Below are 23,774 nucleotides of genomic sequence, written 5' to 3' on the forward strand. Positions count from 1 at the left end.
GCGGCACTAGCCTATGTGCCCTATTGTGACCATGTGTCCTCCTGGCCCCCGTCTGGGCAGGACACCAACCCTCTGAGATGTGTAATGATCCAGAGCCGGGCCAACCTGGATCTTAACTTATCCCACTCAAAGAACATCACATGTTGAAAGAATACAGAGCCCTTCCATGCGAGCTGCTGTTTCCCGGAGTGCCGGTGGTACCAAGGACAGTCCTTCTTGGCACATATAGAGTCTTTATTCCCCTGCCTATAGTAGCAACCCCTTCTCTGCTTACAGTAGCAGGCGCATAACTGCAGCCAGCCAGCCGTCCCTGGACATTCCCTGTACGTAAGTCCTAATAAACCTATATGTCTGTACGCTGTCTCGGGGTCTTTTCTTTGGCCTCTGCACCCTATTCCGCACTGCTCACACAACCGGATATGCGGCCAGACACCACTGTATGCATAGCCAAATCTCTCTACGCTCTAGACCACCCCTCCTGGGGTGTCTAGCACAATGTCTGTTCATGGTTCTAAGTAAGTATGTCTTGGGCATCAGTTGTGTCCTGGGCCCTGTGCTAGTTGCTGGGTGTATGGAGATAAACAAGATAAAGCCCTCTGGCCAAATATATACATTCACACACTAATTAACAGGCTCCGAGATTGCTCATCTATTGACATTTCTATTCATCAACCTAATGGTTTATATGTTTAACAGTAATTATCTGAGCTGGTTAGCCACTGACTAGCTTCTTTAGCCTTGGGCAAGTGATTTCACCTTTCCGAGGTTCTGTTTTCTCATCTGTAAAATGTGGGAAGGGTGTCCTGTGATGGACATTAATTGAAATAATGAACGCAAAGAGCACGGCACCAACAGCATAGTAAGTGTTCGATGGCTGGTGCTTGATCTGATTCTTCCCAGAGCTGTAGCATTCCCTTCCCAGGACTAAATAAATCACACGCATACTACCACCTCCCTTTCCTGCACTGATGGCAGAAATCACTAATCCATCAAATCCATTAAGGGCTCCTCACTACTCTTCTCAGATGCAGCCCCAGCAGCCATCTTAACACAGTGCTCCAGGCAACCACTACTAATTGATGGAAGCTATTGACACTCTGATATGGAACTTTTATGGAACTTTTGCCATTCTCCCTCTACACGCTCATTTGCATAGGTCTGTAGTTTGGCTGACACTCTAAGGAATCTCTCTTACCTCTTGAATTTTTTTCTTAGGTGATGAGCATAACCTCCTTAGAGACCGAACTGCATGGGCATAGGCTCAGACGCATGCAGGTGGTGCCCATTAAATGTAGGTACCGATCGATGTGCCTCTGATCAGTGAACTTGGCTCCTATTCTGCTCACTTGCTGAATGATCTGGGGCAAGTCACTTCTCCCCTCTGGGCAATTTTGATGTTTTTCCCCCACAGGTAGTAAGTTAGAAGGACACGGTGGTTAAAATCTTGACTATTGGAGCCTCACAAGCTTGGGTTTGAATCGTGGATCCGCTTCCTAGCTGTGCTACCTTGAAGAAGTCACATTACACGACCTTCCTGAACTTCAGCTTTCTCATCTGTTAAGTGGAGAGAATAATAGTACCTGTCTCAGAAGCTTAAGGGGCTTAAAAGGGATATTGCATGTGAAATGGGGTAATATGTTGAGATACTGATCTATGTGGGGGTTTTTTCCTCCCCATATTTCCCCTTTTCTTTTTTACCATTTAAGCTGATCGTGGCTTCTACCCTCATTGCCTAATGGGAAGACGTGTCAGGGCTGAAAACAGGAAGAATATGAGAGTGCTTTTAGCCTTTGCTTTTTGGGAAAGTTAAAGCCTTTAGAATGGGATTTATGGACTTAGGAGAGAATTTTAAAGAAACACAAAAGAATAAAGATTTCTCTAGAATAGAAAGAGATTGCCTCTGGGCTGGGGAGAGGAGAGAGAAGGAGAGAGACCCAAAGACCAGACAGGTGCCACGTGGTCAGGAATGACGGACGTCTCCATGGTAACATGTGTGAACTGATGGCCAGTGGCCAGAGCTCTGCCGAGCTGGGCAACCTTGGGCAAGTAAAATAACCTCTCAGGGCCTGTGTTCTCACTGACAATGTAAAACTATTTTGAATCGCCCTACAAGTCAGTGCAAGGAAGTGAGAAATCCTGGTGCTCAACAAGTATCTATTCTCCCACCTCCTCAACACCAATGATTCAGCTTGTGGTCCTCTGCGTTGCCATCTTTGAATTTAACTCTGGTCACGAAAACACATGGTTAACTATCAATATCTCGTCTCCTTGTCTTGAAGGCTTATCCCTCTTCATGGATGGTTCAATAATCGTCTTGCTGGGAAGAGCACTTCTAGCATGAAAGGCACTTCCCGCTGGCCGATTCTCCTTCTGAGTGATTTCCCAGTGTGGGAGGGGACCATTGATACCTTGGGCAACACCTCACCCAGCCCCATGAGGTCAGCTTCACTGCTTGGCAGTCCCTTCCCCCTCTGCCTGAGCCCAGTCGTGGGGTAAGCTTCCACTCAAGTGATCATCTAGAAACTTGAAAGCAGGAGAAAAGCCAGGCCCCACCAGTGAAATTTTGCGCTCCATATCTTGCCTCTTGGCAAGAAAGTGTTGGGTAAGAGAAAAGGCTGCAGCAGCAAGCACATCTGGCCTAGAATCCTAACTCTGAGCCTTACAAGGTGATAACCTTGGCCCACTTGCTTAAACCCTCTGAGCCCCACTTCCACCACCTACAAAATGGGGACAATGGCATCTACCGCATAGAGTTGGGGTGGGGATACAGTGAAATACTATCTACAAACTACTTAGCATAGAGCTTAGTTTATGAATAGGAGCTATCTAAAATTGCATGGCATTACAACTCACATGTATGACCTTGGGCAAATCACTTTACCTGTTCAGACTTTAACTGTCTTTTTGACAATATTAACTCCTGCACTGCCTGCTAATTGCTAGTTATTTATAGACATGTCTCCCCTGCTAGAAGGTAAGCAACTTGAGAGTAGAGAAAATTTTATTCATTATTATGCTCTGCCTCTAGTAGGAGCTCAGTGCTGGATGAAGGCGTCAATGAACCACCGGAAGTTTTACGTGTCACGGAAAGAACTAAGACTGGGAGACCAGGTTCAACCAGGCTTCATGCCTGTAAGTTCTTGAAAAATAAATTCTCTGAGCTGATATTCCTTATCATCTGTTAAAGGAAATGAATAGCCTTACTTTATCATAAATAGAGAGAAATGGTGAAGAAAGGCATGAAATAAATACTCAATAAATGTTGGTTGGTTGGTTGGTTGGTTGGTTGGTTGGTTGGTTGGTTGGATGAATAAACGGATGGGTGGATGGGAGAAGAAAAGAACTGGGAAATGAATGAATGGACAAATAGCTGGAGAATAGATTAATGTATGGATGAAATAGTGAATGAATGAATGGTTTCTTGATCAATGGATGAAGGGATGGATGGATGGATGGAGCCTAGGTGGTGGATGGAGAAATAACTGCATAGAGGAATAGATGATGAGGGAACATATGATGAATGGATGATGGGTGGGTGGATGTATGATGCAAGTTCTCAGCGAGTTTAAAGTATTGTGCCTGTGAAGAATGACCACGATTGCATAATGGCTGCGCCTAAATGGGTCAGACTGAGGTAGGCATTGCAATTAGAAGCCTCACATTTCCCACTCAAAAAAAGAGCTTATTCTCCTGGTTTCTCTCTCCCTTCCCTGGGAAAACCTTCTTCTAGGAAGGCTGCTATACTAACGTAGCATCAAACTCCCTCAGTGAGTTTGCTCACTCAAAAATAAAACTGAAGGGCCAGCCTGGTGGCGCAGTGGTTAAGTTCGCACGTTTCACTTCGGAGGCCCAGGGTTCGCTGGTTCAGATCCCAAGTGCAGACCTATGCACCGCTTATCAAGCCATGCTGTGGCAGGCGTCCCACATATAAAGTAGAGGAAGATGGGCATGGATGTTAGCTCAGGGCAAATCTTCCTCAGCGAAAAGAGGAGGATTGGTGGTGGATGATAACTCAGGGCTGATCTTCCTCAATAAATAAATGCATAAATAAATAAATAAAAACTGTGCAGTACCAGTGGACATACATCCTGAGCCATGTTCTCTTATGCATCTCTATGGCACTGGGATGGAGCAGAATGGAGTCCCATATTGAGAAATGTGAACAGCTTGTCAAGAACTTCCTTGTTTCTAGAGACCAGCCCAGTGGCGCAGTGGTTAAGTTTGCACATTCTGCTTTGTGGCCTGGGGTTTGCCGGCCCAGATCCCGGATGTGGACCTATGCACTGCTCATCAAGCCATACTGTGGCAAGCATCCCACACATAAAATAGAGGAAGATGGGCTTGGATGTTAGCTCAGGGCCAATCTTCCTCAGCAAAAAAGGAGAATTGGCGGCAAATGTTAGCTCAGGGCTAATCTTCCTGAACAAAAAGAAAAAGAAAAGAACTTCCTCATATCTATATGGTGCTTCTAATTTTTCTGATCTTTCCTTCCTGTGCCAGGAGGTTGACAGGGCAAGTATTCCCAACAGGAGTTAATAAGAATTACCAGCACAAGATTCAAATCACATCTCTGACATTACCTAGCTGTGTGAGTTTAGGCAAGTTACTTACCTCTCAGATGCTTAATTTCCTCATCTACAAAATGGAATAGTCATAGTATCTAACTACTTCAAAGGATGGTCGAGTGGATTAAATGATATATTGCAGATAAAGCATTTTGCTCAGTGATGGGCCTATAGTAACAATTATGTATAGTAACTATTACAGTAACTATGGGCATACAGTAACAGAAACTATTATTAGTAGCTATTATTAAAACTTTGACAGATGAAGAAGTTGAAAAATTGACATTCATGAGGTCACTGAGGCAGAGAAATGAACCCTGGGAGGCAGGAGACCTGGATTCTGATTCACTGTGTGACTTTGGGCAAGTGCATCTCTCTCTCTGAGCCTTACTTCTTCCATATATCTAAAAGGGAATGGAACCCATGAGCTCTGATATTTAGGGTTCTTGACTGGGTGTATAATCTTAGTGTCTTTTTGCCCTCGCCCTCCAGCAAACTGATTCTCTTTTGAACATGAGCCTGATGTCCACAGGCAACCATTCCAAATAGTCATACCAGGAGTCCGCAATCACCCAAGTTAGAGATTTTTGTCTCCATGTTCTAGAAGAGGTCACTGAGGGTAGTGAAGTGACTTGCCCAAGGTCACATAGCTAATAGATGGTGGAGTAGAATTCAAACCAAGCTCATGAACCACAGAGCCTGAACGCATGCAGTTATGCAACCCCCTCCATTGGCATGTGTCAAGGTAATGTCTGCTGGGTGAAGAGGAGGTGATGCCTTCCTTCGGGATGGATGGGCAGCGGCTGAGAGCAGGGATGCAGGGCACCAAAATTTCCCAGGGAGAGGGAAGGCAAGAGGCTCTTTTGGACCAGAGTGGGAGGTAGCAAATAGACATCAGGGTGGCTTCGATGGCATCTTGCCCAAGCCACAAGACGGAAGTCCTTGTCTTTTTGATGGAAAACATCAAAAGCATCTAGGAGCACTTAGATCAGTCTCTAGCTCCTGCATTCAAACCACCGCTGGGGACAGTTTGAGAGTTAATTTACTAAAGGGCCATAAATGCTGTAGGTCTGGGATGGAACAGCCACTGTTCTGGGGCAGATGGGTGCAGGCAACAGATGACAATCATATTAGCTCTTTTTCTCTTCCCTGGAACCCACAGGTGCTCTAAAATGAGCCCACTGTCTATGGCATTAGTTGCCTGTGAGACCTTAGGCAAGTTACTTAACTACTCTGGGTTGTTGGATTTCTTCCATAAAATGAAGAGTTAGGCGGGGCGGGACTAGAAGACTCTTCAGGCCACCCATAACTCTTTTAGTTGCCAAGATGATCTTTCTTTTGGAGTCGTACGTAACCTTCCCCATGGAAAGACTCCCAGACTCACGCTTCTCCCACTGCAGCTTGGGGACCATTTCCACTCCGTTTAAGCCCTGCAGTGATAGGGTACAATGATGCTTCTTCCTAAGGCTCCTGAGCACTGGGTCCCCTTTTGCAGTTTTGGGGTCCCACTCCAATCCCTGCTACTCTAAGAGATTCCTCACTTTGGAAAAAGCTGTAGGATATACTGGGGCGGTTGAAAAGGAGATGAGGCTAGTACTCTCAGTGATAAGGTGGAGGTAAAGGGGGAGGGGTTAATGGGGGCCACACTGGCAGTGCAGGCTGGCCAATGACCACAGATGGTCATGTCATTCCCCCCATGCTTTTGGCATCAGAGATTCTGACCCACAGTGGGATGGAGACGCTGAACTTGGAGTCAAGAGACCCAGGGTTTATTCTGAGTCTTTATAAGACTTTGAGCCTCGGTTTCTTCATCTGCAAAATGGACATAAAAATGGTCCTTACTGTTGTGAGGATCAAATGAGATCAATAGTCATTTTTTTAACCACGACAGCACCAATAATAACAATATATCATTATTTCATGGTGTGACTTTAGGCAAATCACTTCGTATCTCTGAGCCTCACTCGTCCTCTTTGTAAAATGGGAATAAATTAATTTTCCTGCCTTCTTCTCCAAGAGACTCTGAGCAGTGTGCTGTCCTAGAACTGAGTGTCGGGTGGCCCATATTTCAGCTACAGCTCTGGCGTTAACCTTCTGATGCTCCATGGAACGCCGTGTGCCTTAGTCTCCCCAGCTATAAAGAGGCTGTATTTGAGTTTCTCAAATGCCCCCTCTGGTCCTCCTCCCATCCTGTCTGTGGACTAAATGCCACAGTGAGGGGACCCTGCTTGATAAGGAGCTGACCATCGGGACGTGTTATTTTGATGATGACTTCCTGCTAGAAACAACTGTCCACATGGTACATAGGTGTCCTGGGCCAAGATATCCACCCGCTCCGGGAGTGGGCTGGGCCCCAGAATCACCTGCCACCTGGCCATGAAAGGGAGGCTGGGGCAGGGAGCCTGAGCAAACAAAAGCCTCCTTATCAGCTGGAAGCTCTGAAATATGATCCCAGAAACAGCCAGGGCTGCTCACCTGCTCTGCTAGGCACAGGGTGGGTACAGATGGACCTCTCATCAGGGTCCCCAGACTAGGCTCTGAGCAGCATATGCCACAGGAGGCCTTTATGGGGCAGGATGCCAGATCTCACAGTGGGGCGGCGGGTGGCAAGAGAGAGCGGTGTCTGGTCACCTGATCACAGCAGGGAAGTTCAAACACAAACCTTGCTGTTGAGCAAACACTCCACTGATCCCAGAGCTCACCCAGGCTGACTCAGGCTACGGACCTGGGGCAAAGCCTCCGCCTTTGTGGGAATCAGTCTCCCCATCTGCAAAATGAGGAGCTGAGTCAGATCAACGGCCCCTAAAGATCTTTTGATCTCATATCTCTCTCGGTAAGAAATTTTGAGAATGAAATCCCCATATATGTGTATTTATTTATAAATTATGCATGCACGCTGTTGTTCCAATACATTATGAATATTATAAAACATTAGCCCTCTGTGCTCCACATGTAAAATGAGGAGATTGGATGATCTCTAAGGTCCTTTAGCTCTAAAATTCGGATGCTGTACCTCTGCAGGTCTCTGAGTTTCCGCATCTGTACCACGACCTTATACCTGCATGCCCTCGTTAATTATTCATTCAACAAACATCTAAAGATCCCCAACCATGTGCCACTGTCCTAGGTGCTGAGATACAGCAAGGAAGGAAACAGACATGGTCCCCATCCTCAATAGTTCAAACAGTTCTCCTGAGAATCAAAGGAAATAGCATTTCTGGTTTTGAATATTGGCAACCCCATATGGTTCAGACTATTAGGCATGAAAATGATCTGATGAGGGGAAAGTGTTACAATTCATGCATTCAATCAATATTTGTGTGCATCCCTGCTATGTATCAGGTGAAAGAGATACACCAATGAGAAAAGAGACACAATCCCCATCCTCCTGATGCTCTCAGTCTATTAACACTTTAACCAATGATCCCACAAATCAATATAAAATTACAAAAGCGTTGAGAACCAAAGAGGTACTACAGTGATAAGAAAGTCTGTAATGTGGGGTGTGACCTAGTCTGGAACATTGTGGAAAGATTGCCTAAGGAAAAAGCATTGGAGCTGAGATTTCAAAGTAGAGTAGGTATAAATTAGGCATGAGGGAAGAGGGAGAACTTTCCTGGCAGTATGTGCAAAGGCCCTGTGGCAGGAAAGGCATAAAAAATTTGAGTAACTAAAAGGAGTGGGGTGCAGCCAGAGCAGATGAAGTGAGGGGCAGCATTTTAGAAATGATCTTGGGGAGGCAGGCAGGCGCTGGACCATAAAGAGACTTCAGGCCTTGGCAGAGAGTCAGCTCTGTATTCTATAAACCAAGTGATAGTGATGGAGGGCTTTAGATGGGGGGAGGGAGAGGGCATATGGTCTGACTTGCTTTTCAAAGCGGTCCTTCTGGCCCAATGTGGAGAATGGATAAGGGGGTAAGGATGGACTGTAATGAGATGAGATTATAACAATGACAAATGCCTAAGCTGATTGGACATAAAACACAATGAGCAAAACACAACAAAAACACGTACAATCTTAACGCCCAAGCCACAGAGACAGGAAGCGCAGCAGGTTGGGAAGAACATAGTTATAATCGGGCAGACCTGATTCACATCCTGGCTTCATCACTTACAAACCATGTGACCTTGGACAAGCCACACCTCACCTTCCGGGTCTGTTTTTCCTCCTTTGCAAAGTGTACTCGACTGTAAACACATCAGTTAAGAGTTCTGGGCTCTTGTCCCAATTCTGACTCTCACCAGCCCTGTGTCCTTGAGCAGGTCACTGCCACTCGCTGAGCCTCAGTTTCCTCATCTGTACAATAGGGTCTTAAAAATGCTTCTCTCCTGGAGTTATTGTGAGGATGGAATAGATAACAGACGAAACATGCTCAGCACAGGCTGGGCACAGAAGAGCATAAGAAGCTCGGCACACACATTCCCGCCGTGCGTGAGCGTGTGCACACATACCATGAATACACACACATCAGGCCCAGATGGCACCTCTCTTCCTGTAGGAGTGGTGACTATCTTGTAAAATTCCAGCTCACCCGCCTGAGCTTAACTTTTAATGAAGCCACAGAACAGTGATCTGTAGGGGTTTCTGCTCAGCAAAGCTGTCGGCGGGATGGAAGCCCTGGGAATCCGGCAACTTGGGGACTCTCCTGATGAGAAACATTTGCGTCCAGAGGATCTTAATATTTGTTTTGAACAGACACATCTAGACATGAATTGCTTAATGACTGTTTTAGGGTTCGCCATTGTTCCTGTATTTGGTTTGGCTTTGTCTCTATGACATCTTAATTCCGCGTTTTATTTCACGGAGCTCCGCACACAGGCTGTGGCATATGGGAGCTCCCTCAGCGAAATTTCAAGTGGGAGTGGGAGAGGGGGAGAGAGAGAGAGCGAGCCGACTGTGGCTTCAAGGGTGTGCAGTGAAGGGGGCCACTGGGCACAAGCGATGGTCGAGATTTGCACACGGATCAGATAGACCAGACCCCCACTGTCATGGGAACGAGATTTGCCACTGCTGTTTGGAAGTCTGTAGAGTGTCTTTTTCAATTTCCTAATCTGATTGATCACAATCAGAGACATTGTAAATTTCATGCTTGTCCATAACACACGAACGGGCCCAGCTAAGCTTCTGACATTGCTATTCAAAGTCATCGCTGGTGGCGTTAGAGTTGGCAGAGAGGAGCCGAGAGAAGTAGATCAGACCCAGGACCCTGACTGAGAGGGCAGGAGCCCCTCCCGGCCCCCAGCTTAGGAGCTGAGGACTGGGAAGTCCTTAACTGCCTTAGAAGATTAACTGCTTGATCTGCTTCCTGCCCGCACCTAGAGAGTCATCTCCTGTCTGTCTCCCCCTCACTCACTCTTCTCCAGCCACATTGACTTCCTTGCTACTCCTCAAATACACCAAGCATGCTTTCACCCCAGGGCCTTTGCACTTGCCGGTCCCTCTGTCTCAAACACCTTCCCCCAGTTATCCTCATGGTTTGCTCCCTCCCTTCATTCAGGTCCCCAACCACTCCATCCAACAAAGCAGCCCCTTCCCTCACCCTCTGTCCCTTTCCCCTGCTTTATGCTTCTTTAAAGCCCTATTGCCACCTCGTCTTATATTATTTCTTTCTTCCTTTGTTGTCTTTCTCCCCCATGAAAGCAAGGACTTCATGTTATTCATTGCTACATCGAATAGGAGCTCAATAAAACTGTTGAATGAATGAAAGTACAACTTTGTTTTTCAGCCACACACAGGCGGCTTCCTCCACTTTGCACATTCATTCCCCTGTGGTTTATTTTATCTTCGACATGGGTGGGCTCACTCCAATCCCCCCACCATCACTGGTTGCTCAGGGAATGCAGACCGGCTTTCATATTAGCCAGAGCTAGACCATGAAGGACAAGAAGCCTAATGGCCCACACCAGCATTTGCATCCTTGAGCCAATGGCAGGGGAGTTGGAACACTTATATAATAGAGGTAGTTCCAGTCCACAGCCCCCTTTCATTAGCACTACCTACACTCTCCCAGCAGATAACGTCCCCTTCAGAGAGTTGGACCTGCTTTTCCTCCTGGGAAAAGGAAAGGTCTTTCTTGAGGGTCTATTGTGCATAAAGGCTTTATTCATTCTGGTCATCCCTTGCGTTTATAGGTAAAATTGATGAAATAAAAGAATCATTCCCATTTTACAGGTCAGATAACCAAGGGTAACTCTGTGATGATAAGCAAGAGTCTCTATTCCTCCTTCAGGGTCTCTCCGTCCTCTGGTTTTCCACAGTCCCTTCCATTGTTCCTACTTACATTATAGTACTGAACACCGTCTGCCCATGTCTCATATCTCGTGTTGGTGTCTACCTTTGCTGCTCAGCTCCGAGGTCCTCAAAGAGAGCAACTGCATTTCATTCATCTTTTCCTCCCTGATAAGCCTGGCATGTAGTCATAATAAAAACTATAATTTATTATTAATAGTAAGAGCTAACGTTAATGGAGCCCTTACTGTGTGCCAAGCAGCACTTTCCATAAATTAGCCCATTCGGTCTTCTCAACAGCACTTGGAGGTGGCTGCTATTATTAGTCCCATTTTATGGATGAGGAAACCAAGACTGAGAAGGTCAAGCTGCTTGCCAAGAGTCACGTAGCCGTGAAGTGTTTGCAAACAGTAAAAGGAAACATTTCTTTTGATTAGTTTGCTATCGGGCCTGTCCGATTTTTTAAACAGCTCTGCACATCTCCAGTGGCTCTTTAGGGAATGCCAAAACCATACCTAAAAATGAATAGAGAGCACTGGGGAGGTCAAGTGGCAAGGCCAAGGAACCCCAACCATCATCACCAAGCAACCCCAGCCCAGGCGGTGGGGGGCTCAGCACCGCCTCCCACTCCCTTCACCAGGTAGCTCCTGTCATGGCAACAAGAGCACCATTTAGGGAGTCTTGGCCTGTGCCAGGCACTGTGCTGTGTCCTTTATATGAACTGTCCCATTCATTCCTCACGACAGCCCTGTGAGATGAGTATTTCACAGGTGGGGAAACTGAGGCACCGAGAGGTGAAGCAACTGGAAGATTCCAAAGCTAGGAAGCCGCCCAGCAGGATTTCAGCCTGGCTAGATCTGACTTCAGAGCCCAGGCTGTTAACCATTCTACTTCCTCCACCTCAGAAATCTTCTCTCACACCTCAGAGAAAGTCTTACAACTAACAAAGAACTCTGGTTTTGTGAAACTCCTGCCAATTCCTCCACCTCACAGGAAGGCAAATCCAGCCACTCTGGAAGAAAGGATGTTTTTAAAATTGATTGCGGCCCGGAGGCATGCCTGAGGTGCTCATGGAGCAGAAGGCACACGACCCTGGCCTCTTTCCTCATTATAAGAGTTGGCTTTTAGGGAGGTTCCCCCTTTTTGGTGGCCTAGAGTCAGGGTGGAGTCAATGGAGACTCACATAGGCCTGGAAAGCACTTCCAGGTGGCATTTAGTCTGACTTCCTGCCCCACACTTCCTGCCAACATGTCTACTCACCCAACCAGACAGACATCTATATCTAGAGAGCTTCACTGTGAGACCAGCGAGAGTCAAATCCATTTGCAGTATGTGTGTCTCCCGGGTTGCATTGATCAGAATCTCCATGTCAGGATTGGGGGTGAGGCCGGGAGAGAACTATTCTGATGCTGGATTTGCACGATGTGTACTCATTCGATGAATGTATCCAACATCTACTGCAGCCCAGGTCTCTAAGATAGGACAGTTGCCAAATGAAAAGAGCAGTGTCAGAAATGACACCCCCCCTCCACTGACTCCTGTACACCATTCAACAAATTTCACCTTTCAGAAGGAGAAAGGTTTGACCAGAACAATAATACTCGCTTCCCAGAGAAACATACTCATTCATTGCCAGGGTAAGCATTCTCCATGACCCTCAGGACACTGGTTTTCAGCCACAGGATGTCAGGAAATCACCTCCCAACAGCCCCTCACTCTGCTCCCGGGCACAGAGTCAGCACCAATGTGCTAACTGATCCCTTGGCACAAAGGGAAGTCTTGAATTAAATGGTTCAAAGGCATTTTTCCTGCCTCACAATTTGGCCATCTTTCCCTTTATGCAGTAAAATCTCCAATAGTTTGGAATTTATGACACTTTGGACAGGGACTAGGCTGAAGTCTGCTTCTGGACTATTCTGCATAGAAAAGATTCTCAAAGAAAATTAATAGCTTGCCAAAAGAATTTTAAAGGGAACGCTGTTTTCATTTAAGAGGGCTGCCTTTCTAGCCCTTTACAAACACTCATGGACCCACAAACAATTGATAGGCTAATTTCCAGTGATTTCTACATGTTCATGAAGTCCTCAACGACTGCTTGTCGATATTATTATTACCATTTGAGCTGGCCTCAAACACTAGGTTTTCCACTTTGAGCCTAAACTTCTTGGGTACAAACTTTTGTGGACTAAGAAATTAACAGAGAATTAATTAATGCCACGCAAAATGACTATACTTCTTCGGTGGGGACAAAAGAGGGGGTCTCTTACCCTCCAAGTATCTTATTGATTCGTGCTGGCTCTCTTCCAGCTGGTATAGGACGAGGTTTGACTATGGCAATCCCCATCCTGGCTTGCCTGGGATGGTCCCTGTTAGATCTTTCATCCCGAAATAACTATTCACAGCAACCCCTTTCACGCTTGAAATGAATGATAAATTACATAGTCACTCTACATTTGATGGAACTAGGGATTAAAACTGTCCTTTTCAAGGAGTTTGAGCCTTCTCTAGACTGGCAATACCTGGTCATCTCTAAACAAACCAAAAGAATGCTCTGTAAAGATGCTGTGCCAATCAATTCTGAATCCAGGTAATTCTTCACCAGCCTCCCACCCTCTAACTGAAAGATAGAAAGCAGCTAACCTTCCCTCAGGGAAGTCAATTATGGGACCACTCCCACTCTACCTCCTGTGTGTTAATTCCATCTCAATGTAGTTGTCCATCTGGAGTTGAATCCCACAGTTTTTATTGTCAGCATTATCTGGGAGAGAAATGGGTAGGCATGAAAAACACAATACCGGAAGGAATTGTTGATTTCCTTTGGCCATTATAAGCTCTGAACTGTTTGTTTTACAGGCAACGTGTATCAAACAGTCACTATGCGCCACACACTGTGGGCAATCCTCCTAACGCGCTGTCTGAGACAGCTGCCATTATTACTCCTATTTTCAAGCTGACAAAACAGGCTCAGCAAGGTAGAGCCACTCATCTAGGACTCTCAGCTAAATGGTAGAGCCAGGACAGGAATACAGGCTTGTCTGAAACTCAGGTCTGAGCTCTTAACCACTATGATATACTGCCTCCCACTCTGCTATACTGTTCTGACATTTGAGTCAGACATCTGCTTGCAATTTGATACATTATAAAGTTATTGCCTCATCAAGTATGCCTCACAGAGGGGGAGAGGAAGGGGGGACCAGGGGAGGTCTGGCTTGGAGTGCGGATGGATGATGTATGCGTATTGCTGTGAAATCAACAAATTGAATGTAAGTTTCCATCCTGGCACTAAATTATCTTCAAAGATAGACTTAAAATATCCTAGCGAAGTTCATTCAGGGGGTAGCCCTCATCTATAAACAAATATTAAGTGTGTAACCAATAGGACTGGCTTGTGGTTTTTCCACCCCCTCCCCCATTTCCCTGCAGATCTGGGAGCTGGGCTTGACTCATGGAACTAAACAACATTTTTGATGAGACCAAGTCCCCAGATTGCCTCCAGAGGAAGCCACTGGGGCCCAGCTCATGCTATGCCAGTGTCTCTATCTCTTTCCTTCTTAAGAACTCTGCTTTAGAAACGTGGTAATTTCACCCTTTAGTAAGTATTGAACGTTAAAAAGGAGGTGGAAATTGACCATCACTGGATGTGGCTGGCATGGATGAGAATGAAGATGATTTGAGTTTTATAGACAGTCTGTTAAAAGACAACTCAATCCCAGCCTTTCCTGAAGAGTTGAATACAAATACTCCCTGCTCACTCTCCACCCCAAACCAGGAGTAACAGCTATAAAACTGGAATCTATTCTACAAAGAAGCCACAGTAGAGAAGTATTGAAGAGAATCCTTCCAGCATGACATAAATTAGGGGTTTATGGCTCAGACTTTCACCTCAGGAGTGGTTTCCAGGGCAAAGGAGACCCAGGACATTAAAAGGCACCGAGAGTGAAATGACACCTGGGTAGGAAGGGTTGGTTATTATGGGTCTCAGATGGATTAAATTAGGATTTTTATAATGCTACAGAAAGCATGAGAGTTGGGAGACACTGTGGGCAATTCATATGATTGAGAACATGACCAAGAAAAGGGCACAGCAGTAACAGAGTGACAGGCAAAGGGTGAAGATACCAAGCTAGGTGGCCATTAGGCATTTTCTGAATTAAAATACTACCAGGAATCTTCTCTCCTCTCCCTGTACCCCTGAAATACATGGAAGACTCTGGACCAAATGCCACACTTCTGGTTTCCAGTGAAATTCCCTTTGGTCTCTTCCACAAGGGCACATTCTTTGGCCAACACATGCTTTGCCAACAGTAGGTGCACTCCGGAGGTGGAATGGATGGCAGAAACCCAGGAAGATAAAACTGCTGATGTCAAAACTCTCTACAAAGCACAGAAACCTCAGCTTTTGACAGCATTTGGTGTTATTGTTCTTCTTCTCCAGCCTATGTCAGAAGGTTCCCCCCACCCCCACAAATACTGGTTGCTGCTGACGCTTGTGCCCACCATGTTTCTAGTCCACCCATTCCCAGCATGGGGCACCCATTTTTCTAAAGAACTGTATGAGCGAAGACCCTATCAGACTGCGAAAAGTTCTCCAGTCTGAGTTTGATTCTTTAGATATGATGCCCTGTCGTCCACCCCACACCCTCTGCAAAGTTCAGATTCAGTTGTGCCAGAACAGGCATCCTGTCCGAAGCACTTTCCCAGACATGTTTTCAATCTACTCCCTAATGTAGCCTGCCAGGATTAATAAATCCTCCACGTCGTCTCCCCTGGTCCACTTCTTTCTTTTTCTCTCACGGAACCACTCATCCAACACCAGCAAAAGATGAGTTTTCATACCGCCTTGATTTTCCCTGACAGAGGGCACAGCCTTGTTCCTTTCATTCTCAAACTCCTCTAAATTGGATGATTTATAAAGAGAATTGAGTTTTCTCTGTTTTGGAATGCTTCTGTTTTCCCCAACCTCCTCTCTGTCTCAGCCCACATCCTCTTCTCCCTCTTTCTGCCTTTCCTTCACTTCTTTCCTTATTCTCGCCTATCACACTATTTCCACCATCTAAGGATCTGTTGTCATCCCTGAGTTCAAAGCAATCAAGTCCTTTTTGAAAAGCCAAATAAAACTCTTCCAAGACCATCTTCAAGATCTTGGAAGGCTCCTCCCTGACTTTTGAGCTCGGAGTCCAGGTTTTGGAGGCTGGAGAGGAGAGAATTCAGCAGCAGCAGCAGCAGCCAGAAAGGCGTGGAGGAGGGTGCTGTTTAGGCTGTATTTGAGAGAACAGCATATGGGCTTTTGTGAAAATGTTCAGAGCTCGCTAGTTTCTGAGCTGAGTATAGAATGTGCCACTATCTCTGAATACTGCTTGAGCTGGTTCAAATCTCATCTTCTCTTCTTTCACGACACTCCTAACCACCTCAAATCCACCATTCCTTCTTGCCCCTGTCCTCTGAGCTCTGTGATACCAAGAAAAGTTTCTCCATCAAGTTGTATCCCACCTACACCGCCCACTCTAAGAAAGTAAAAAACCTCTTGAATGGAAGCTGCCAGGTCAGCAGACCACTGAGTGTTGCTCCTCCTAAGGACTCCCTGGCCCTTCTCACCAGCTTCCACCTCCTATAAGCAATTAGTTCCCATGTTCCAGCGGGAGATACCGAGTAGTGACGAGAAAAGACAGGCGCCCTGGCCCAGCTGCCTGCATCCAATCCTGAGGGCTCTGGGGCACAGGCCAGAAAGGGGAACCATCAGGGTGTCCCCTCTTAAGAAGGAGGTCATTACCTTGGCAGCGGCTTGCGGGCCGTGATGCTGGCTACAATGATGCTCTCGGGACGCGGGGTGGCCACAGCTTTAAAGGTTCCTCGCCAGAACTTCTCAAAAAGCTGCTTCTCGCCTTGCTGAACGCTCGCCATAGCCAACCCGAAGGGGCCAGGGCGCTCGGGCGCTGTCCGAAGTGCTGAAACGCGGATTCCAACCGGGGGCACACCCGGCTCCGGGCCTTGTCCGTGTCACACCCAGAGGGGTGCGGTGCGAGAGATCGGGGTTCAGGGCGGGGGATGGGGCGCCTCAGCCAGGGGAAGGCAGGGGAGAAAGAAGGCTTGTCCGCCGGCTTTCTTCGCCCTCTGGGTTGGCTCTGGTCTGCGCTCTGAGCTTGCTGAGCCTCCGCGCCCCAGGAAAGGAAGGCAGGGCTGGCTTTCAGGGCAGCGCCGGGAGAGAAGAGGCGACGGGGTCGTCTGTGTGTGCGTGCGCGTGTGAGCTCAGGCGCGCCCGGGTTTTGTCTCTCGCACAATGTGACGTTGGAAGAGGAGGCTGGTCGCGCGAGCTGCACTTTCCTCCCCCCTCTCCGTCTCTCCTCCTCGCCACCAACTCCCTCCTCCTCCGGCTCTGCCTCCTGCCGCCATCTGCATAACAAAAGCCCGCAGGTCTTGGGAGGAGAAAGGGCGGGGCGTGCGCCTGTCACCAGGGCCCCGCGGCGACGGAGTTGCAGCGCTGACCCCTTAAAGAAGCAATCCCCGCACCCCGATCGGAACCAGGCAGGAGATCCTGCTTCCTAGCCCGCTCTCCTCCCCCACCATCGCCGGCCTTCTTCCACCCCTCCCTGCGTGCCCTCTGGACCCGGCCGACTCCCCCCGCCCAGCCCCTATGCAAGTCTTGTAACAGATCTTCTACAGAGGGGGAGAAGTAAAAAACTTAACCTATCCGCCCATGCCAATCTGCCCCCCCACCCCGCACCCCCCCACTTCTGGGAGGGACTGCCTACACCAGCAAAGGGGGTCCCCTGCATTCCTCTTTGTGCCTGGGCTCCGAGAGATCCCCACCACCCAGAAAGTGCCATTTGATGGACAATCCATCACCAGTTCGGCTTCTCGCCATCTGCCGAGCCGGGTCCTCGCCCGCAGAGGGGCGCAGCGCTACATCTGTGCACGCGGCGCTGTAAGAGGTATTTCTTTTGTGCCTCACAGCCAGCCAGCCCCGGGTCCTCGCTGCCAAACCCGTCCAAAGGAAAGAGACCCCCCACTCCCCCCATCTCACCCCACCCCATCCACTCCTGGGGAATTTGACCGCAACCACTTTTCTTAACGCAGCTCATCTCGGGAGAGGAGTCCGTTTTGGAAAAGAAAAGCGCTTCTCCGGAGGGATTTGCAGGGGATTCTGAGGATTACAGAAGGATAGATACTTTTTGGTCTCTCTTCCCATTTTCTACGCCCTCCCAGTTCAACCCTAATCCCAGAAAGTGAAAGTTTAGAATCACCAATAAGCCCTAGACGCAGAGGGTCTGGGCAGAATTTCTCTAGTTTCATCCCCAGGGTTTTCATTAAGAAAAAGAGTTAGTTGCAGGACCCTCAGCCCGTCGCTCCCTTGGAGCCCTTTAATCTCAGCAGAGTTGCTACTCCCACTCCCCAAGCTGGAAATTCCCGGAAGGAGCCCTCGCCAAGTCTTAAGGACCTCCAAGCGCCTGGCACCGGGCCTCGGCCACAGCGGGAATAAACCCATGCTTCTCGCTAATGCTGATAGCGGTGGGGACCAAGGGACGGGGCACCAATGTGAACTTCAGAAATTTTTTGAAAGGGAAGAGGAGGGGAATGAGAGCGAAAGGGGAGGAGGAAGGCAGAGAGAACAAGATGGGGGAGGAGAAGGAAGGAAGAACCATGGAGTGACCAAGTATCGGGTCCAGAAGCCTATGTACGTTTGGACACGTGTCTACGCGTTTGGATACCTGCGAGCTTGCTTCTGCGAGTGTCTGAGAACGCCGCTCGCTCTGTAGTGACCCCTTCTGGTCGACAACTAGAGATGCATTTGCGGGCTTCTTAAAGCCGGTTGCCCCTGCCAGGAGGTGGAGGAAAGTGGAGACTAGACTTCTCTGCCCACTTCCCTCCCGTCCGCCAGAAATGCACCACTCTGCTATCACTCTTAGGCTCTATTTCCAACCCTGAAATCAATGTCATTTTAAATTCATTGAGAGCTGGCTCCTTAAGTAGCCTGGAATGTTTATTTATTTATTTTTCTCCCCAAAGCCCCAGTGCATAGTTGTAGGCCCTTCTAGTTTTTCTTTGTGGACACATCTCAGCATGGCTTAATGAGCGGTGTGTAAGTCCGCGCCCAGGACACGAACCAGCAGAACCCTGGGCTGCCGAAGCCCAGCACGTGAATTTAACCGCTTCCCTAACAGGCCAGCAGAGCCTGGGATATTTAAAACCACCCTTAGTTATGACATTTGGGGTCTGAACTGAGTCACCTGAAGGGGAGAGGTAGCTGGGATCCTATCCCCCCACAAGAGGCGATCCTACCCACCCAGCCTGTTCCTGTTCTAAGTTTCTAGAATGTTGATAAAGTTTCTACTTGCATAGCATTGCCTCTTTTGATCCCAGAACGGTAGCCAGCAGCCAGGTGAGGCTGGAGGGGAAGCTCTTACTCCCTTTTAAAGGTGAGGAACTTGAGGTGTAGGATGGTCAAGCGACTCCCCAAGGTGATCTGTAGGGAGCAAAGAAGTCTGTGAAAAATACAGTTTCTGTTTTAGCTTGGAGGAAGGGGTCCTTGGGACACGCGGCATTCCAGGGCGGGGCTGTGTGAATGAAAACTGTTCAATACCCGTGAGTCGCCCACTGAGAAGCACAGGTGTTGCGACTTCTAAATCAGGAGACTTGGGTGATAAATTCAGGGCCTCAAAGCCAGACTGCCTGGGTTCGAATTCCAGCTCTGCCACTTCCTAACTGTGTGATCCTGGGCCTCAGTTTCTCCATCAGTAATATGAAGATTCTATAAAGATTAAACATCATGTGCTCAAATGGACTAGCTGTAAGGATGAGAGGAATTAATGCATGTACAGGTCATAGGACAGTGTTTGGAACATAGTTTACTAAAAAATAGTTATTATTTGCATGGTTAAGAGCACAGCCTCTGGAGTCAGACAGAACTAGGGTATGAAGCCCAGCTCTGCCACTTTTTAGCTGGATGACCTTGGGCTAGTCACTAACCTCTGCCTCAGTTTCCCCATCTGCAAAATGGAGATATTAGTGCACACTTCATATGGCGGTTGTGAGGATTAAATGAAATATTTCCTGTAAAGGACTCAGCACAGTGTCCAGTTCATAGCAAACGCCCATTAAATGGTAGCTATTATTGCTGATGTTGTTGGAATTGTCACTCTAATTCACCTTCTGGATCCCCATTGCCTAACATTTGTCTTCTTTCCACCTCATCAAGTCTAGAAGGCCAACTCCAACCAATTAGTAGCGGCTATCTAAAGATAGTGTGTTGAGGGCCGGCCCAGTGGCACAGCGGTTAAGTTCACACGTTCTGCTTCGGCAGACCGGGTTTGCCGGTTTGGATCCTGGGTGCGGACGTGGCACCACTTGGCAAGCCATGCTGTGGTAGGCATCCCACATAGAAAGTAGAGGAAGATGGGCACGGATGTTAGCTCAACGCCAGTCTTCCTCAGCAAAAAGAGGAGGATTAGCAGCAGATGTTAGGTCAGGGCTAATCTTCCTCAAAAAAAAAAAAAAAGTAATAATAAAATAAAGAACGTGTGTTGAGGAGGATTCTGAGGTCTTTTCCCACAAAGAGTGCCGTGATGGATTAGTGATGTCTGCCACCAGCAAAGTACAGAGGTAGGCAGCAATTGTACCACGTGTGACTTAGTCTTTAGGTCTGGCTTCTCTAATATGACCCAAACTCCAGTTCTTCCATCAGTTTATCAGAATATAACCATCTTGTTCTAATTTCCTCTGAGTATTGCTCTCTGTCTTCTCAGGTGCAAGCAGCCCACCTCATAAACTGAGACCTATCAATATGCTGGTTAGTGATACAAACATGTGGCACAATTGCTGCTTGTCCTCTGTGCTATGCCAGTGGCAGACATCGCTAGTCCATCACAGCACTCTTTCTGGGACATGACCTCAGAATCCTTCTCAACACATTCTTTAGATAGCCACCACTAATTGGTGGCAGTTGGTATTCCACATAAAACCAATTTGCCATCCACATCTAGAGGGTGCTTCTTTACTTGACTGGTATTGTTCTTTCATTAGTAAAATGGGAGACGAGGGAGAAGTGATTCTAGGATTTGCAAATGCAGGCACTCAAGAGCAGGAGCTAAAGAGATTCTTATGTATCCTTTTCCCTAATGATCCAAAGAGGCAGGACCTCCTCCTCAGAAAAACAGCTACCCCTCTTCCTGAGGCAATTCAAATTCCACCTCACTGACATTGCTGCGTTACCCTAGGTAAACCCCTTACTCTCTCTGTGTCCAAGGCTTCTCTGAGTGCAATATGGCTAATCATTATCCACCAGCATCAAGGGACATCAGGGTACTTGACAGTCCGTACCCATTTCCAAAAGTCCAGTGAACAGTGAATGATCCCAATAATTACTGAGATAATGGGAAATACGATAATGAGACCCATTCATCTGTCTTTGTGCCTTTAAACAGGATCATGCTAGACTATTCAAATTACAAGATTCTGTATTTCTTCATAGAGACTTTCGGGGAGAAAACAATGATTGTACTATTCAGGGTTTACTAATCCTCACTTCTTGAAAGTACTACCTTGTATCTAATCTGAATCCCACTTTTGCTGTTTATTGTCCATTTCTCTCCTAGAATATAGATATAAACTGCCTCAAATGGCCCTGGACTAACAAAGATAAGCGAGGAATCCTCCTTCCCTGGTTGTGTGGTTCCCAAGAGTCTACAAGACAAATAGATTCATTGCTGTCACAGGTAATAGTAATAGCTACACGTATCAAGTATTTGTTACTATGTTCCATGTTCTAGTCACCACTTGTGCTAAAACCTTGATAAACATTATCACCTCTAATCCTTGCAACAACTCTATGAGAAAGGAGCTATCATTGTCTGAATCTTGCAGATTTGGAAACTGAGTCTCAGAGCGGTAAGAGGATTCAGTCTGTGTCATGTGTATTGGAAAAGAGTTGGGTATACTCAAGGAAGAGGCTGAAGACCAGAGAACGTAGTTAGTGATGGAAATGGAGAAATGGAAGAGTTGGTGATGAAAGAATGTGCTCCACGCAATGCAATGAAAGAACTGCCATTATCCTGCCCAGTGTCAAAAGCCAATGATATTATATCACTATTTCTCAAAGTGAGGTTCCTTGGAACCCTGGCAGTACCCCCCCAGAAGGTTTTGGGTGGTACCCAGGCAGACAGAGCACGAAATAACATTGGAGCCCGTGGTTGTATATGGTGAGAAAGTATTCCTTTCGTCAATTGTCTTCCTAGCCATTAGGTTACCTCTAGAAGTAAATTTCCACACCTCGATTTTCTTGAAATGTCTTAAACACATTTCTTAGCACTTACAACAATGGGAAAGTGACTTCAGATTCAGAGGGTTAGAGAACTAGGGTTTAATAACATTGCTCTGCTTCATTGAATTTATTTTTATAGTGATCTTCCATTATTGGCATGTAATACTATCTTTCAATTCTAACATGCCCTCTAAGTAAATTTTTTAAGAGGTGTGTCATTTTTTTAAAATACTTTTTGTTGTAGAAAATTTCAAACATACACAAAAGTAAAGGGACTAGCATAATGAGCCCCTTTATATCCACTTCGAATTTCAACAATAGTCAATACATAGTTGATTTTTTTTTATCTTACTCTGACCCACTTTTCACACTCCTAAATTATTTTGAAGCAAATTTAAGACATTGTATTATTCCAGTTGTAAATACTGCAGTATGTATTTATAAAAGATGGGAACTGCTTTTTGTTTTTTAGCATAACTGCAATATCATTACCACACTGGGCAAAATTAACAATAATTCCTTAATATCATCAGATATTCAGTCCACTTTTCCCCAATTGTCTTTTAAGTGTTTGTCTCTTGTTGATGGTTGGTTTTCTTGAACTGGGATTCAAATAAGGCTCCTTCATGTGGTTGTTGACGTGTCTCCTTAAATATCCTTTAATCTGTGAGGTTGCCCCCCCCACCCCCCGCCACATTCCATCTCTCTTTCTTCTTTATTTTTGATAAGAAACTTGGTTGTTTGGCTAGTAGAGTTTCCCATAATCTGTATTTTCCTGATTGCATACCTGTGGCTTGAAAATGTGCTTCTCTATGCCCTCTATTTCCTGTTAAATGATGGTAAGATCTAGAAGTTTAATCAAATTTAAGTTCAAAAGAAATTCCACTAGGAGGTTAATAATGTATGATTTTTTCTTTCCTTGTGATGCTAGCTGACATTGAAGATCTTTGCCTAATTTATTCATTTATTAGAGGTTGAAAAATGGTGATGTTCTAATCTATCATTTATTTTTCATGTGTCAGCTGGAATACTTCTTTAGAGAAATATCCCCTCATCAACTATTTGGGTAACTCAGGGTACCATTAGTATAGAAAAGGCAAAATAAATACTTCATCCTTTCCCTTCATTTACTAGTTGAAAAAATAATGAGTTGGCATACTAACATCCTTATAAGGTACTATTGAGTGTGGTTTTTTATCTTTATGATAGACTCATAGATTTAAATATATTTGATGTACTTCAATTAATTGCTGTTATTATCCTTAATACCACAAAAATTGCCCCACTTTTGGCCAGGAGAGCCCATTCAATGCTTCCTGAATCCTTTGATCTGATCCTAGAAGCCTTTGACGGCTTTCTTGCTTTCTGATAGGTCAAGATGTTCCAAGTTCAACCTATAAATTTCTTGCCCCTGACCTGGAATCAGCCATTTCTGCAAATGACACTGGTTCCTTTTAGTGGGTGCAAGGTGGCTCATCCCTCCGGCGTTAGTTAGACATTGTTTCTAGGACTTTTTAGCATACAGACCCAAGAAATTTTATTTTAAGACAAAAAATATATCATGAGTTCCTACTGGTTCCTCTAACTCAAATAAGGCCTGCAGGGTTTTTTTCTCATAAATCCTAAATGTTACATTTATATGTCCTTTCTGACATACCAAAAATCCAAGTTTAGTGACATTAACATAATTACTCATTCTCTTTATCCCAAAATATACACACACACCC

General features: G+C 46.2%; 1 protein-coding gene across 1 annotated transcript in view; it reads right to left on the reverse strand.

Annotated features, from left to right (window-relative positions):
- The window catches only part of SRRM4 (serine/arginine repetitive matrix 4), a 151,596-nt gene extending 134,396 nt beyond the window's left edge, over positions 1 to 17,200 (reverse strand). Inside the window, exon 1 of the mRNA XM_023647056.2 lies at positions 16,564 to 17,200. Within this exon, the coding sequence (XP_023502824.2) occupies positions 16,564 to 16,694 (131 nt within the window). The 5' untranslated portion in view covers positions 16,695 to 17,200. The remainder of the gene's footprint in view (positions 1 to 16,563) is intronic.
- Positions 17,201 to 23,774: the final 6,574 nt, after the last annotated feature.

This window comes from Equus caballus, chromosome 8 (assembly GCF_041296265.1).
Source record: "Equus caballus isolate H_3958 breed thoroughbred chromosome 8, TB-T2T, whole genome shotgun sequence".
Taxonomy (NCBI): domain Eukaryota; kingdom Metazoa; phylum Chordata; class Mammalia; order Perissodactyla; family Equidae; genus Equus; species Equus caballus.